The sequence below is a fragment of the Mustela nigripes genome, chromosome 6 (genome assembly GCF_022355385.1).
Source record: "Mustela nigripes isolate SB6536 chromosome 6, MUSNIG.SB6536, whole genome shotgun sequence".
NCBI classification, from domain to species: Eukaryota; Metazoa; Chordata; class Mammalia; order Carnivora; family Mustelidae; genus Mustela; species Mustela nigripes.
In genome coordinates, this window is record NC_081562.1 from 10,282,588 (window position 1) to 10,296,893 (window position 14,306).

Genomic DNA, 14,306 nt, shown 5'->3' on the forward strand with positions numbered 1-14,306 from the left:
GGTTCTAGAAAAATTCTGCTTTTTCAGGAATCCACCCTAAATTCGTGGTCAGGATGCAGTCAAACGTCCTATGCAAATAGATTTAATGCAGCTGCACTTTTAAGAGCAAACATTTAGAATTAAGGTTAAGTGTTCAGCAAAAGGAAATGGGTCCAATCAATTTAGCCAGTGAACAGCGTAATAGTTCAGGGGCGTTACACGATCGTTGTGAAATACAGATTTGTGAGTGTTAACATTTACTCAATGAAGCAGGACAGAAAACTGCATCGACAGAGTCCACAGAAAACCGGGAGGAGGGAAAGGCACCCGGAGAGCAAGCAGGTTTCCTTCTGGTGGGAGGGCTGTGAGTGCCTGCTTTGTTTCTGGCTTTTTTCACCCTTCCTATCTGGAACTGCCTTTGTGAGCCTGTCAGTGACGCAAGTCACCGAAGATCAAAGCATTTAAACCCCCAGTACCTGCCCACCTCAGCCCCCCCTCTTCTCTGATTTTTAACAGTTGGATGTAGGTACTTCGAGTTTTCCTTGAATCCACCACGGGTTGCTTTTAAGACTTACTCATACAATCAGAAAAATCACAGGGTGAGGGGAGAAAACAAAACAAAAGGCTCTCAGAATGAATCTTGACATCAGAGAAAATGAGAAGCTTCAAGGTGTTTTTTACAGAGCAAGTCTCTGTTTGAGGATGAGGAAGCAGGGCTGGGGACCTCGGGTGGCTTGCCAAGCTCACACGGGATTCGTGCTGGCTCTGACACCCGGCTGGGGCCGGGCTGGGCAGGGGGTGGGCTGTTAGGGGCAGGGGGGGCTGGAGGCTGGGTGCGGGGGGCTGGAGGCAGGAGGCTGGGAGGAGGGAAGTCCGGAGGATGCTCTGGGTGGGGCTGGGCGCGCCCAGGTGAGAAGCATCTCACCTGTTTGTTCTGGGTACTGGGAGATACCCGTGGAGAGACACCCGGCAGAAGGGACCAAAGTCCCCATTTATGGCCTTGAGAGAGTTAATGTGTAATATTCTAGAATATAAACTGGGCCAGGAAGTGCGATCCCGAGCCCAGGCCTTCAGGAGCCCCTGAGAGCAGCGGCCAGGAGCTGCCACCATGTCGGTGAGGATGCCGGCTTCCCGGCTGCTCCCCTCCTCTGTTCCCAGATCTCTGCCTGAGCACAGCAGCTTGGTGGGGAGGGGGGCTGGAGTAGAGCATCACTGCCCTACTCTGGGCCTCGGTTTCCCTATCTGTATAGTGACCGAGTGGGACGGACAGACAGATGGCCTCCACGCCCTGTCGCAGGGATGTTTTCTGCTCTTTCCACCACCTTGCAGCAGGAGCCTGCACCTGCCTCTCCCCGTCTATACTCCTTGCTTATCCATAAGAGTAATAATAATATTAGGAGTAATAATAATTGCCAACACCGAGTTTTTAGAAAATTATTTATTTATTTGAGAGAGAGAGGGCATGCACACGAGCAGGGGGAGGGGCAGGAGGAGAAACAGACTCCCTGCTGAGCCGGGCCTCAAACTCAGGACTCCAAGATCGTGACCTGAGACCAAGGCAGGTGAACCGGCGGAGCCATCGAGGCGCCTCTCGACTGAGCTTTCCAAAGATGAAGAAACTGAGGCTGGGGGAGGAAGTGGCCCAAGGTCACAGCCTGTGAAGTGCAGGAGTTTGAGTGGATCCTCTTTGCAGTCCCTGGTTCTCTGTCACAGCTGCCTGTGTGGCTTCAGACAAGTCACTCTCCCTCTCTGAGCCTCAGTTTCCTGCCTTTGTGGAACTGGTCACAGACGGTGTCTGAGGATCAGAAGGAGTCTTAGTGTTCCGTGGCTGCCGTAACACACTGATTCAGAGTTTCAGAGGGTAGAAGTCTGAAATCCAGGGGTCGGCAGGGTCAGGTCTCCCCTGAAGGCTCCAGGCAAGGATCCTTTCTGGTCTCTTCCAGCTTCCGGTGGTTGCAGGGAGTCCGGTGTTCCTTGGCTGTGGCCGGATGACTCCCATCTCTGCCTCTGTCCTCGGAGCCTTCTCCTCTGCATGTCTGTGCCTTTGGACCCACTTTCCCTTTGCTTATCAGGATGCCAATCATATTGGGCTTAAGGCCCGCCCTAAGCAATTCTTAACTTGATTGCATCTGCAAAGACCCTATCTCCAGATAGGTCACAGCCTCGGGTGTTAGGTGGCCGTGACTTTTTGGGAAACACCGTTCAAGCCAGTACGAATAAGATGCAGAATGTGTGGGGCACCTGGGTGGCTCAGTCGGTTGAGCAGCGACCTTCAGCTCAGGTCATGATCCCAGGGTCTTGGGATTTAGGGTCCCTGCACAGCGGGGAGCCTGCTTCTCCCTCTCCCTCTGCCTGTCGCTCTGCCTACTTGTGCTCGCTATCTCTCTGTCAAATAAATAAATACCATCTTAAAAAAGAAAAAAAAGATGCAGGTGGTGAATGCCACGGGTGGGGTCATGTGTGGCAGGGATGACATCGTCCCTGTCATCGGCCTCTGGGGGGGGGGGCGCTCTGTGGCCCAGAGACCTTCCCGACCCTCTTTCCGAGTCTCCACTCATCCCATCTCTGCCCTCACTTCCCTCCTGCTCCAGAGAGTCACCCAGTCCAAATATCTTCTATTAATGGTGGGGGAACCCTTCCCAGCTCAGTGTCCTCGAGTGTGCAGCCCCATGAGACAATGCTCGTGAATAGGCGCCGCCGGCAGAAAGGCTCTGGGCACGCGTGTGATGGGCTTTTTGTGGAATGCTTCTCTGTCGGCACAGGGAAAATTTGAGATAACGAACATGGACATGAAGTTGGGGACAACCCTGAAGATCAAGGGCAAGATTGCCAGTGATGCTGATGGGTGAGCAAGGGGAGGGGTGGGGAGCGGGGGATGGGGCGGGGCGGAAGGGGGCAGGGGAGCTGTGCACAGGCCCCAACAGGCCTGGAAGGTGGCAGCCAGCAGGGCAGCCCTGTGAGATGCACACAGAGAACAGCGACCTCAGGCCAAAGGGGCCTTTTTTACATCCTTGCTCATTCTCACACCCTCCCATGCCCCCGCTGGCTCCCCTCTTGTGAGGGGCCTGCCTTCATGGCTGGGGCTGCTTGGGGACCCTCAGAATTTCACAGCTCATGCTATATGCTAAACTCCCCAAAGATGGTCCCCCAAAATGTTGAAGGGGCAGGTGGAGAAGCCCCTGGAGCTCTGCCCAGTCCCCCCGGGGTCAGGTGTATCTATTGAAACCCCACGCCCGCCCCCTCCATCACCCTCTTACCCCGCTGAACCGGCAGAGGGCCAGCCTCTCACGTTACACCAGAGACAGCCACCAGGGGGCGCCAAGGGGTCTCACTTGCCTCCTCTCCATTAGAAGGGGCCTCAGTGACCCTCCCCGTGTTGCTGCTCAGCATCAGGGTCTACCTGTGTGCTGAACCGGTAGAGAATTTCTTGGGGCCGATCTCCACGAACTTTTGGTTGGGGAGGGGCGGCCTAATATAGGTGGGAGGAGCCAAGAGCAAGGTCACCCCCTCCTCCTACTTGGGTTCCTCAAGTTTACAGACATTTGTGAGCCCTCGGGTCTGAGACACCCCTCTGAAGGCACCTTCTTTGTGACTCAGCATGTCCTTCTCTCAAGCACCTTGACAGCCTAAGTCAGGCTGTAGTGATGCTTTCAAGAACTCACACAAGCCCTGATCGAGAACCTGCAATGACAGGGAGCTCACATTTAACGTTTAAAATGTTTAGGGTCAAACTTAATAGGCCTCCAGATACCTGAGGACAGCAGTTCTTCCCCCCACCGGATGGGCATCTCCCATCCCGGAGACTGTCCCTCTCAGTGACCCTCCTGTCCAGAGCCTGAATCCGGGCACCAAACGGAACTCAGTACTTCCCATGCTAAGTTTGACCCGGTTGTCGCCTCCTTTGTTTTAAGGCACGGGCTGCAATGAACAACTTTCTCTCGTGATCCTTTCAGCTTGTGGTCAACCCAAGCAGTTTTCCCCAGGGCTGGCCTCCAGCTCCCCTGCCCCCTTCTTCCCCAATCCTGACTAGTCACCCTTTTCCCCGCAGATTTGTGATCAATCTGGGCCAGGGGTCGGAGCAGCTCAATCTGCATTTCAACCCACGCTTCAATGACTCCACTATCGTCTGCAACTCGAGGGATGGCAGCTGGGGGGAGGAGCAACGGGAAGGTCACATGTGCTTCAGCCCCGGGTCAGAGGTCAAGGTGAGGTCGAAGGGGAAAGGCGCCTGAGGAGGAAGTCACTGGGAGAGCCCAGAGGGTAGGGCCCCCTGGCCTAGACATGTGTTGGCACTGTTTTGAGCCACCGCGGGCCGCCCCGGCCCACTTCTGGGGCCTCCTGCCTCCCTGACACCCTCCTCCACAGATCACCGTGACCTTTGGGAATGACGGATTCGAAGTGAAGCTGCCAGATGGGCACCAGCTGACCTTTCCCAACAGGCTGGGCCACAGCCACCTGAGCTACCTGAGCGTGCTGGATGGGCTGAGCGTCTCCTCCTTCAAAATCAACTGAAGGGACAGCACCTCCCTGGAGTGAAGACCCCGGGTGCAGATGCCCTCTCCCGGGCTTCTCTACCCACTCACACAGGACCAGCGGTTCCTGCCCCTGGGCCCCTCCTCTCCTTCCCTAAGGCTAAGAACCAACAAAAAGAACCTGTCTTTAGCCAGTCTTTCCATGGCCAGTGTTTTCCATACATTGTCACGCCCTCAGCATTCTCATGCTACAGAGAAGGAAACTGAGGCTCGAGGTCACGGGGCTGCAAGGTGGGGGTCGGGACGTGCTCACAAACACTTGCAAGCACCGACGGCTGCCTATTTGTCTCTGATTATCACCAGGCCAAGCGCCAAGCTGCCCCCCCCCCTGGGATCATGGGGCAGGCCCTGGTTCCAGGCACCTGGGCCAGGGGCTGTTCCAGGAACTGTAGATAAGGCTCCCACCTGCGCCTCTTTATCGCGGAAACATTCATTCCAACCTGGTTACTCATTACCCCCTGCCTTGGCCCCTCCCCTCACTGGGGGCCCCCCCGGGGGGGGGGGGGATGGGGGGGGGGGAGAAGGTGTGATTCTTTGGTTTTCCAAACATGATGGGAGGCTGTTTAAGCAGGTGGAGGGGACCCTGTTCTCCCAGGTCCCCAAGCATCTTGCAGGACACTTTTTAAAAAAAGCTGTTTTTAATCAGGACCCAGAAGCGGGTCTGGGGTGCACAAGAAGATGGGCCTCCTCCCCTGTGAGGTCACACCTGACTTTTCTCTGAGACATTTGGGATAAGCCAGGGGTTAGGTTTGTCATGTTAGGGAAGCAGCCTTAGGCAAGGGCTGGGGCTCTCGGGCATGCAGCAGGGACCCTGCTGGGGGCAGCTCTAGGATGAGCTAGGGACAGGCGGTCCCTTTGCGAGAGGAGACAATGGCCCTGTGTGGTATGCACCCCGCTGCCCCCCCTGCCACCCCCAGCAAGGACAGTTTTTCCAGCACAAAGGCTGCACTGTGAGGCTGGGCCCTCCACAAGCAGCGGGGGGTGGCACAGGGGTGGGGGTGGGCCTCAGGAATGGCCGTGGGTCCAGAGTGGCAGGGGGAGCAGGGCGAGGCAGCCCAGCAGGACCCAGAACGAGCCTGGTCTCCTCTGGTCTCCCTCCCTCGTCTGTCCTGCAGAGGTGCAGAGGAGCTTGGGGGCGACTCGGCTCTCCCATCAATCACGGGGAGACCCAGTTGTCGGGTGCAGGCTCTGCACCTGGGCTCTTCCCGGGCGGCGCCCTGGGCCCAGGCAGGATCCTGAGCTCACACCTTGACTTCATCGTCCTCCTCGGCATCAGCAAACTCGAAGGTGTTTGCTTGCACTGTGCTGGGCACGGGGGTCCTGCTGGCTGCCTGGGGAGCCCCCCACTCTTCGTCCAAGCTCTCCCAAGAAGCCCGAGCCTGGGGAAGCACCTTCCTGGGCTCTGGCCAGGAATCTATCTCAGTGTGATGGCGGCTGCCCTGCCTGTCCCTGTCCCCCCAGCTTGCTCCCCAGTGCCTGCCAGGGGCCATGTGAGCAGGTGCACGGGGCTCCTCTTCCACCGGGCTGGCCCTCATCTCAGCTGCTGGGCCCAACCCAGTAGTTACCCCATTGGGGCAGTGTCCACGGGACTGGGGGCTTGATGCAGGGGCCGAGGGACTGGTAGCAGGGGCTGGGGGACTGGTGGCAGGGGCCGGGGGGCTTGTGTTGGGGGCTGGGGTCTCAGCTGCAGAGGCTTCTGAAAGGCTCATGACCCCAAGGAGCTCACTGAGGAGAGACGGGCCAAGGTCGAGGTCCAGGTGGAAGGACAGGAGGGAGTCAGAGCGGTGAAGCCCGGTCTCCGGGGGGAAGGTACTATCACGGTCTCGGTCACGAGGCTTTTCCTGGCGAGGCAGGCGGGAGATAGTGCAGAACCCAGAGTCCACGCCTGGAAGAAAAATGGGGAGCAGGGTCATAGCTGAGGTCCCTAACCAGGAACTGGGGAGGGGAGAGCCAGGACCGGGCCCAGGTTGCTAAGTGGCCTCTAGCATGTCGCTCTCCCATCTGGCCTCAGTTTCTCCCCTCTTTCCAATATAGTGAACCCTGGAGTCTCTCACAGGATCTTCTTATCAAGTCTAGAAGTGGAAAGTAGACACACAGTCCTCATTCCCATTTGGCAGATTAAGAAAGCAGGACTCAGTTGGAGACAAGGGGAAAGGCTTGCCCTGGGTCACAGAGTTTGAGGGGGTGGAGTCAAGCCTGGAGCTCAAACCTCCTGGCTCTCATTCCCAACTGATGGTCATGGTTCCTGGTCCCCTTCCATGACAGGGGCCAAGGGTTGCAGGCGAACCCACCGCTCGTGGGCTGGTTTGTAGGCACAGGGAAAGAACCAGCAACCAGGATCTGACTGCACAGAAATCACAGACCGAAAGGACAGGCAGATGCCCTGCGACGGACCTCTGGACCACACTCTCGCTCCAGGACCGCCAGGCCCGAGGCCTGGGGTGTTTACTGTGGACCAGCCCCCCATGGGAGATCTGAACAGCACAGGGGAGAGGCGGAGCACTGGAGGAAGCCCCTGGCAGTGAGGCAAAGCCACATGGCAGGAAACGGCCACCAGGGGGCAGCAGGGGCTCCACTTCCCAGGTGAGCTGAGCAGTGGCTCCCAAGTGGCCCTGGCCACGTGCCCCCACAGCAGGAGGGACCTATGGCTCTTGTCCCTGGGAGTGTTTCTTCCAAACTGGCCAAGTTACAGGAACTTCTGTTCAAATAACAACACAGCAGTGAGTCCTGTGTCCTAAGCACCTACTCTGCGACTCGGGGCCATCCCTGATGCATGTTATCCCATCTGGGGATCCCAGCAATGACCTTCGTGGACCCATGATACAGGCCAGGCCTTGACCTGATAGAGGTCAGCTGGCTTGTCGGACATCAAGCAGAACCAGGATTTTAATCCTGAGTCCAGACTCCCAGTCTCTCCACTCTGTCATTCTGATTCAAGAGGGCTGCTTCTGTTGAAGGGGACAGGAGGGGATGGGCTGGCTCAGCCAGGGGCCCAGACACAGCGGGGCAGGTTAGAGGCCCCTAGGACTCCAACCCAAGCTCCTCACCTCTCAACCTCAGTGTGTTTTGGGTTTTGGGGAGTGAGCTGGCTTGTCCCCCTTGGCCCCTACCCCATCCACGGTCTGCAGACTGGGCCTGACCTCCGTGGGGAAACCGAACTAACGCGGGGGAAAAGCGGCCACTCGGAGGCTGGGCTGACCCATCAAACCCTTTCAGCACCTACAGAACGAGCAGCGAGCCCGGACCCTCACCGTAACTGGAGCGGCCGTCCATGGAGCTGGCAGGGCTGCGGTCGAAGGTGAATTTGCCCACCACGAGGCTGTCGTAGGCAGCCTGGTTGAGCTGGGGCAGGGAGATGGCGTTCTTGATGATCGGGGAGACCGCGGGTGGAGCAGGGGAGGGTGCGGGCGGGGAGGCCATCCGCCGGGGTGGAGCCCCCACCCGCCGCACCTGCTGGAGCTTCTTGGCCAGGAAGCTTCGGGGTGAGCGGTGAGTGCTCCCTGAGTTGCCCCCGTGGTTGCTGAGAAAGGAGGTGTCGCCGAAGACATCCCCACCACGGCCCACGTGCATGGTGTGGCGGAAGTCCCCAAGCGGGGGGCTGATCATGTCTGCCGTTAGCCGCCTCTTCCCGTGCGAGCTGGACACCCAGCCCATGGGTGAGAGCTTGCCCAGGCTCATGACGGGGGCTCTTCCTGCCCCCTGGGGGCCTGGCATCAGCTCTGGCTCTTCACTGCTGCTGGTCCATGCCCCTGCCCGGGGCTCGGGCTCGGGGTCCGCGTCTCAGCTCCCTCCTTCCCTACAGAAGGGGGGGTGCACGAAAGCTGCCCCCCTCGCCCCCTGCGCTCCTAAGGGGTCACCCCCAAAGGCTGCGGCTATGGAAGGCCCATGGCTGTTCTCTCCCTGGGGCCTGCCTCCTGGCCCCGGGGAAGCCCCTGTAGGTGTTCGGTCTCAGAACAGGGAAGGAACAGGTTGTGTCTCGAGTGTGGTCAGCCCCTCTCTGCCCAGGGGTAGATTCCTGAAAGAAAGAGAGAAAATGATGGTGGGCCCAGGGGATCCTGGGTCCAAATCATCTCGAGGGAGGGGACTACACCCACCGGACAGAGATGGGGGTCACCAGTGCACGAGGAGGACACGCTGTATAATTCTGGGCACCTGACATTAAACAGTAGGCAAAGGAAATGACAGGGGTTAGGTCGGCATTGTGGTTGCCACTGAGCAGGGTCCACTGGGAGGGGGGACAGAATAGTCCACCCAGCTGTCCACTCGAGATGTGCAGCAGGAAGAAGCGTGGATGGTCCTTATAGCCACCCATCTGCGAGGCACCTACTAAATGCTGGTAAATTACCTCTGTCACTCATGAAACTCACACGACAGCCCTGAGGGAGGAGGCACTGTTTTACAGCAATGGCAGCACCGAGAAGTGAACTGACTTACATGAGTCTACACGGTCAAAAGGCCAAGGCAGGGGCGCCTGGGTGGCTCAGGCATTAAGCGTCTGCCTTTGGCTCAGGTCATGATTCCAGGGTCCTAGGACTGAGCCCCGAATCAGGCTTCCTGCTCAGCGGGGAGCCTGCTTCTCCCTCTCACTTGCCTTGCTTGTGTACCCTCTCCCGCTGTGTCTCTGTGTCAACTAAATAAATAAAATCTTTAAAAAAAAAAAAAAAAGTTTCTTCTGTTAAAAAAAACAAAGAAAAAAAAAGGCCAAGGCACAGCCCATCCCTTACCCACCCCCATCAACTCAGAGTCCTTGAGCCCCAAGCTACGGTCTCCTCTGCTGCCAGGTTGAGTAAATCAGCCTCCTTCTCTGTGGGTTAAACTGTCTTCCACTCAGAGAGGCCAGGAAGGAGGTGGTGCCCTGCCACACGGGCTTTGGCAACTTCTGTGTAAATAGCCTGCACCAAGGTTTCTCAGAACCCTCCACCTTCAAGGTGCTTCCCGGAAAAAGGATCCTGTGGTCAAAAGTGGCTTTTCCCAGCTGTTGATTGCATGCCTGAGCCGATTCAAGGCTCTGAGTAGGCCTGCAGGGAAGAACTTTACTATTTTCAAATTGAGGCAGAAGACTTGCTGTCAGGTTGGTGCCAGAAGCTATTCCTCGCTCTCCAACCTTCCCCTCGCCCCCCGGCCCGGCCCCATCCTTCTCTAAGCTTCTCTTGGTCTGATCCCATCCCTGGAGAAGGCCTATGAGCCTGTGGCCTGATCTCTGTTTTCCTGTGGCCCAGAGAGGGTCCAAGGTCATCTCAAGAGAGCTAGTTGAGACTTGAACTCAGGTCACATCAAGAGAGCTAGTCAAAACTTGAACTCAGAGCCTCTGACTCACATAGCCTTTGACTGGCTCCTGGAGCCTGGTCTTATTTCCCCAAATTGGCAACACACTGTGAAGGTGTGGCCGATGTCTCCATGTTCCTGTCTCCCTCCCTCCTGGCACCCAGCTTGGGATCTGCACGTGGCAAGTGCCTTATCAACAGGGGTTCAATGGCAGGAGATAGCTACAACGACCTTCCTGCCGAAAGATCACCCCTTGCCACCTTCCAAGGGAGGGCAGGTGGGTGGGTGGGTGGGTGGGAAAAAGCTTCAGTGTATGACCTTGAGCAAGTCACCTACTGCCAAGGGCCTGGGACCTCAGCTGATAAAAGCTGATAATAATCCTTAACAAGAACACCTAGATCTGTGCCTCAACTTTTTTTTTTTTTTAATTTTGCAGCCACCTCCAAGCAGAAAAATCTCAATACTGCCCTCTCAATGTTATTTGAAATTCAAAATAGGTTAAATAACAAGATAAAAACAAAGAAAGCAATAAAACAAAGCTTGCTTTGTTCTCGACTACATTCTCTCCCTTCCCACCTTCAGATCCTCCCCCAACGCTAACTCCTCCCCCTGGGGGGGGCTGTGTGAATCATCCTTTTCCCTGGCACCCCCGGCACCAAGTCCTCGTGGAATGTTTGCTAAGTTACGGAGCACTCTGCAGTTGGCCAACCAGTACATGACGTCATTGGACTCCTAGAGCCCCGCAAAGCTGAGGGTTAGCCCATTTTTACAGGGAGAGCTAAGGTTCAGAGGGAAGGGACTTGGCCAAGGTCACCTAGCCGGTACACGGCAGGGGCCACGTTTCCGGGCTCTGCAGAGATGAGGGATGACTTTTTGGGAGGGGGGAGGAACTGGGGGGGCGTCACACTGAGATGCCATGTGAGGGGTCCCTATGTCTGCCTTGTGGCTATACCCACTGCTCTCCCAGTCCCCACCTCGAAGCAGCTGCTCTTACCTCAGCAAAAGGGACCCTGGTGCCCACCGAATCCCCACGGCCACTTTGACTTGCGAGCCCAGCTTCTGCCCCAGTCTTAGGATGCTCCTGCCTCCCAGATGCCTCTGGAAGGTCTGTCCTCACCCTCTACCTTGTACACTGCAAGAAAGAGACCCTGCCTGTAGAGTGGTTGTGGGGTCAAGGGCAGGGCATTGCTACTGGGGACCTCTTTTCCCACGTGGAAAACAAGTACAAACATCAAGAGCTGGTACTTCCCCAGAGGCGCTGTAAAAGCCCCAGTTCCTGGAGCAGAGCAGCCTGAGCGCAAACCCAACATGCCAGCACTAACACCTCTCATTCGGGGCCCCCTTGGTCCCAGCTACTTGGCCCCAGGTGCTGACTGCAGGGTTTACTGGGGGAAGATCAGATGCACCCACCTGGCCCTGGAGGAAGAGGGGCTCCAGGTGTCCCGGTGCAAGGCCTACTTCCTCCCCCCAGCCCAGAATTACTACCTGTTAACGCTCAGGACGCCCATTTTACAGGCGAGCAAAATGAGGTGCAGAAAAGGGGACTGACCGGCCCCAAGTCACAGAGCAAAGAAAGTGCCGTGGCCGGGAGCCTCCCTGGGATTCTGTCACCATCACTAGTAAATGCCAGGGCAGAGGCAGGACCACAAGGGCCCAGCGAGGGTTGTTGGAGGAGGTAATACCCAGCAGCTGAGCTCAGGAAGGGCAGGCCTGGGAGGCAGGAGACTCAGCTGTGTGGATTCAGTGCCCAGTGACCCAGGCAGGAGTGGTCGGCGAGCAGCCTCAAGGTCCCAGCAGCCCTTGTATTTAGTCTACAGAGGATAGTCAGGCGGAAGCACTTTTGTTACTCAATGGTGGTCATGACCGCAAAGGACAAGGTTTGAGGCGGGAAGCAGGGACCACGCGTTCACAGCGGCCGACAGGGGCCGCTGTGGAGGCTCCATGGTGCAGTGGAGAGAGGGGGCTGTCTGACATTGGGGGAGGGCAGAGGCCGGGCGGCTGCACCCTCCGGCTCACCTGGGGGTCACCCGCGTGCCTGCCAGAGCGCCACCTGTCACCAGAAAGGCCACGCACATGCACACAGCCCCCTCGCCACCGGCGTCCAGCTAGGTACCACCACCAGTACCGCTGGACAGCGTGGCCCTGCCTGGGTCAGGACTGGCCCTAGAATAAAAGATTAACTCCCTGGGGACCCTCATAGCCCTTAAAGCCCCCACACCCCCCGCACGTGGAGAGACGGGCAAACTGAAACCAGGAAAAGGGCATCAAGCTGTCCGAAGTCGCTTCCAAGACAGAAGTTGCTGGAGTCTGAGGGGGTTAGGAGGGAGCACCAAGGGCCACAGGGGAGTGAGAGGGAAGAGCGTGGAGGGCTGGGGGAGACATTTCTTGGCCCACCACTCCAAGTTAGGGCCAAAGCCCTCTACTTGGGGAGGGGATTGGCCACGGACCAAGTGTCCCCCAGTCCTGGTTTCCAGTCCCCGAAAGGCGCTTGGCGCGGCCTCCGGCGGGTCCCTCTACCTCTCTAGGCCTCAGTTTCCCGGTCTAGAAAATGGGCTTCAGACTTCGCGGGTCCTGCCTGGTAGAGGCAAGGACAGAACAATCTCGAGGCCAGTTGGCGTTGGAAGTGCCGTGAAGACTTTGGCCATAAAACATTCCCTCTGGGAGGCAGGGGTTTAGAATGGGGAGGGTCGCTCCGCGGAAGAAGGGGACAGCCGGCTGCCGTGGCCCGAGGGGAACCGGACGGGATGACCTCATCCGCTGCTCGGCTTGGAATGCGGCGGTTGGGGAGGGGGCAGGGTGCCTGGTCCATCTCCCCAGCGGTCCCTCCCGCCCCCCACTTCCCGCTCTCCACGCCGGCCTCGCCAAGGGGCCCTACATTCCGGGACATCGCCCCCTCCCCGTTCCTTCCCTTCCTTTCCCAGGGCAGGAAGGAGCGTAGACGGCCCTCCGCTCGCCCCCTCCTCCCGCAGCCCGCTTTACCGCTCACCCACCCCAACTCTGCGCCCCTCCGCTCGCCGGGGACAGTACAAAACAACCCCCAAACTTGGAGGGACCCCGCGCCACTCCCGAGGCCAGCGTTTGGGCCTTCCTTGTTGGCACCAGGAGCGCCTTGGGCCGCCTGGCCTCGCCCCCACCCCAGCCCCCGGGTGCCTAGGAGGGTGCCGGGTTCCCCCTACCCCAGCCGGCGTCCACGCCCACCCAGGTGGCGCTGTTACCTTCGCTCCGCGAGCCCCGGGGGCCGGGGACCGGGGGCCGAGGGGCGGACGCGGCGGCAGGGGTGGCGGCAGCGCGTCGCGGCGCGCAGCCCGGGCGAGTGGCTGGGCCGGTCTGCGCCGCCCTGGCCGCGGGCTCCGCCGGCTGGCTCCGGGGGCGGGGGCGGGGTGTGGGCGCGCTCCCTCCCCGCGCCTCGCTCCTCCCGCCCGCGGGCGGGGCCGGGCCCCCTCCGGGGCACCAGTCGGGCCGCCCCGAGGGGCGGTGAGAGCCGGAGGGGGGGCGGCCGGGGCGCGGGGCCGGGATTCTGGCCCGCGGCCCCGGGCAGGGGGGGGATCCGGGGGAAGTGCGGGTGCCCCGGGGCGGGCGGGGGGTGGGGAGACGCGCGTTGTCGGTAGCCCTCCCCGCCCCCACTGGCTCCCCTCAGGGCCTCGGGGCGCCCAGACCTGAGGACTCTGGCTCCTGGTCTCCCCAGCCGATCCTTTCGGGTCTCCGGGGCCTTGAATGCCAGGAAGACCCGCGTAGACCCTGAGCTCTACAAGTTGGGATGCCCACTGCCTTTCTCCCAATCCCGGATTCTTTTCAGTCCAGTGCAGGCCTCAGGGGTGCTGGGACAAGACCTGACTGAGCCAGACCCGTGAGCAGATCCCGGTACGCAACTTGAAGAGTGGTGTGTGGTGTGGTAGTTCAGGATGGGCGCCCTAGAACCCAACCGCCTGGTTTCCCCCCGGGCCTAGTCACTGCTTATCCTTTCTGGCCCTCAGTTTCCCATCTGTAAAATAGGATAATAGTAGGCATCAGATGTTATGTTCTTAGCTGTTCTCTGCTCTGTCAGCACCTAGGAGGCCTGCTGAACAGGTACTCAGTGGTGGTAAGACCACACCTGAGACAGATGGGTTCCGAAAGCTTTATTGAGCATCCCCCAACCCCAGTGGGAGGGGTAGGGAACTGCCCTGCACAGGTCCTCAAGGAGGAAAGATAGAGCTCTGATCCCTGTCTCTCTCTCTCTCTTTTTTCCCCCTTCTCTGATACTGTGAGTTCCTTGGGGACAGGCAGAAGGTCCCTGGGGCTGTCATTGCACAGAGATCCCTAACAGCCTCCAGGGGAGAGGAGGGGCCCAGCAAGGGCAAAGGTGATAGCGGACTTAAGCTGTAAGGGACACGTAGGCAGGGGGAACGGAGGGGAAGGGCACAAGCAAAGATTTGGAGCTAAGGATCTCCTGGAGGAGGCGGGTGTTGCCGAAGGAAGTTGTCTGAGTGTGATGTCCGGGCTGGGGAGGAGGGGTGTGTTTGCCCTCAGGTGGAGGAGACAAGGTTTTGC

General features: G+C 58.8%; 2 protein-coding genes across 5 annotated transcripts; one reads left to right on the top strand and one right to left on the bottom strand.

Moving 5' to 3' along the window:
- Positions 1–235: 235 nt before the first annotated feature.
- On the top strand, positions 236–4,648 carry LGALS2 (galectin 2). 3 transcript variants are annotated; one of them, XM_059402061.1, is made up of 4 exons: positions 236–321; positions 2,742–2,824; positions 4,028–4,184; positions 4,345–4,648. In XM_059402061.1, exons 1-4 carry the CDS (start codon positions 244–246, stop codon positions 4,489–4,491), a joined length of 465 nt encoding a protein of 154 aa, XP_059258044.1. In that variant the 5' UTR covers positions 236–243; the 3' UTR covers positions 4,492–4,648. The 3 variants fall into 3 exon arrangements, with proteins under 3 accessions (XP_059258044.1, XP_059258046.1, XP_059258045.1); XM_059402063.1 differs by lacking the exon at positions 236–321 and adding an exon at positions 1,003–1,093; XM_059402062.1 differs by lacking the exon at positions 236–321 and having other exon boundaries at positions 1,416–2,824.
- Positions 4,649–5,495: 847 nt separating this feature from the next.
- CDC42EP1 (CDC42 effector protein 1) lies at positions 5,496–13,094 on the bottom strand. 2 transcript variants are annotated; one of them, XM_059402059.1, is made up of 4 exons: positions 12,992–13,087; positions 10,771–10,908; positions 7,763–8,526; positions 5,496–6,396 (listed from the first exon to the last, which is right to left on the bottom strand). In XM_059402059.1, the coding sequence occupies exons 3-4, from the start codon at positions 8,223–8,225 to the stop codon at positions 5,753–5,755; spliced, it is 1,107 nt and encodes a 368-aa protein (XP_059258042.1). In that variant the 5' UTR covers positions 8,226–8,526; positions 10,771–10,908; positions 12,992–13,087; the 3' UTR covers positions 5,496–5,752. The 2 variants fall into 2 exon arrangements, with proteins under 2 accessions (XP_059258042.1, XP_059258043.1); XM_059402060.1 differs by lacking the exon at positions 10,771–10,908 and having other exon boundaries at positions 12,992–13,094.
- Positions 13,095–14,306: the final 1,212 nt, after the last annotated feature.

Bases quoted from the DNA above. Each gene is read 5' to 3' on its own strand.
- LGALS2 (XM_059402061.1), top strand. From the start codon at position 244: ATGAAGCAGGACAGAAAACTGCATCGACAGAGTCCACAGAAAACCGGG. The intron at 322-2,741 runs GTTTCCTTCTGG...CTGTCGGCACAG, and splicing joins GGCACCCGGAGAGCAAGCAG to GGAAAATTTGAGATAACGAA. The intron at 2,825-4,027 runs GTGAGCAAGGGG...TTTTCCCCGCAG, and splicing joins ATTGCCAGTGATGCTGATGG to ATTTGTGATCAATCTGGGCC.
- CDC42EP1 (XM_059402060.1), bottom strand. From the start codon at position 8,225: ATGCCAGGCCCCCAGGGGGCAGGAAGAGCCCCCGTCATGAGCCTGGGC. The intron at 6,397-7,762 runs GTGAGGGTCCGG...TTTTTCTTCCAG, and splicing joins GGACGGCCGCTCCAGTTACG to GCGTGGACTCTGGGTTCTGC.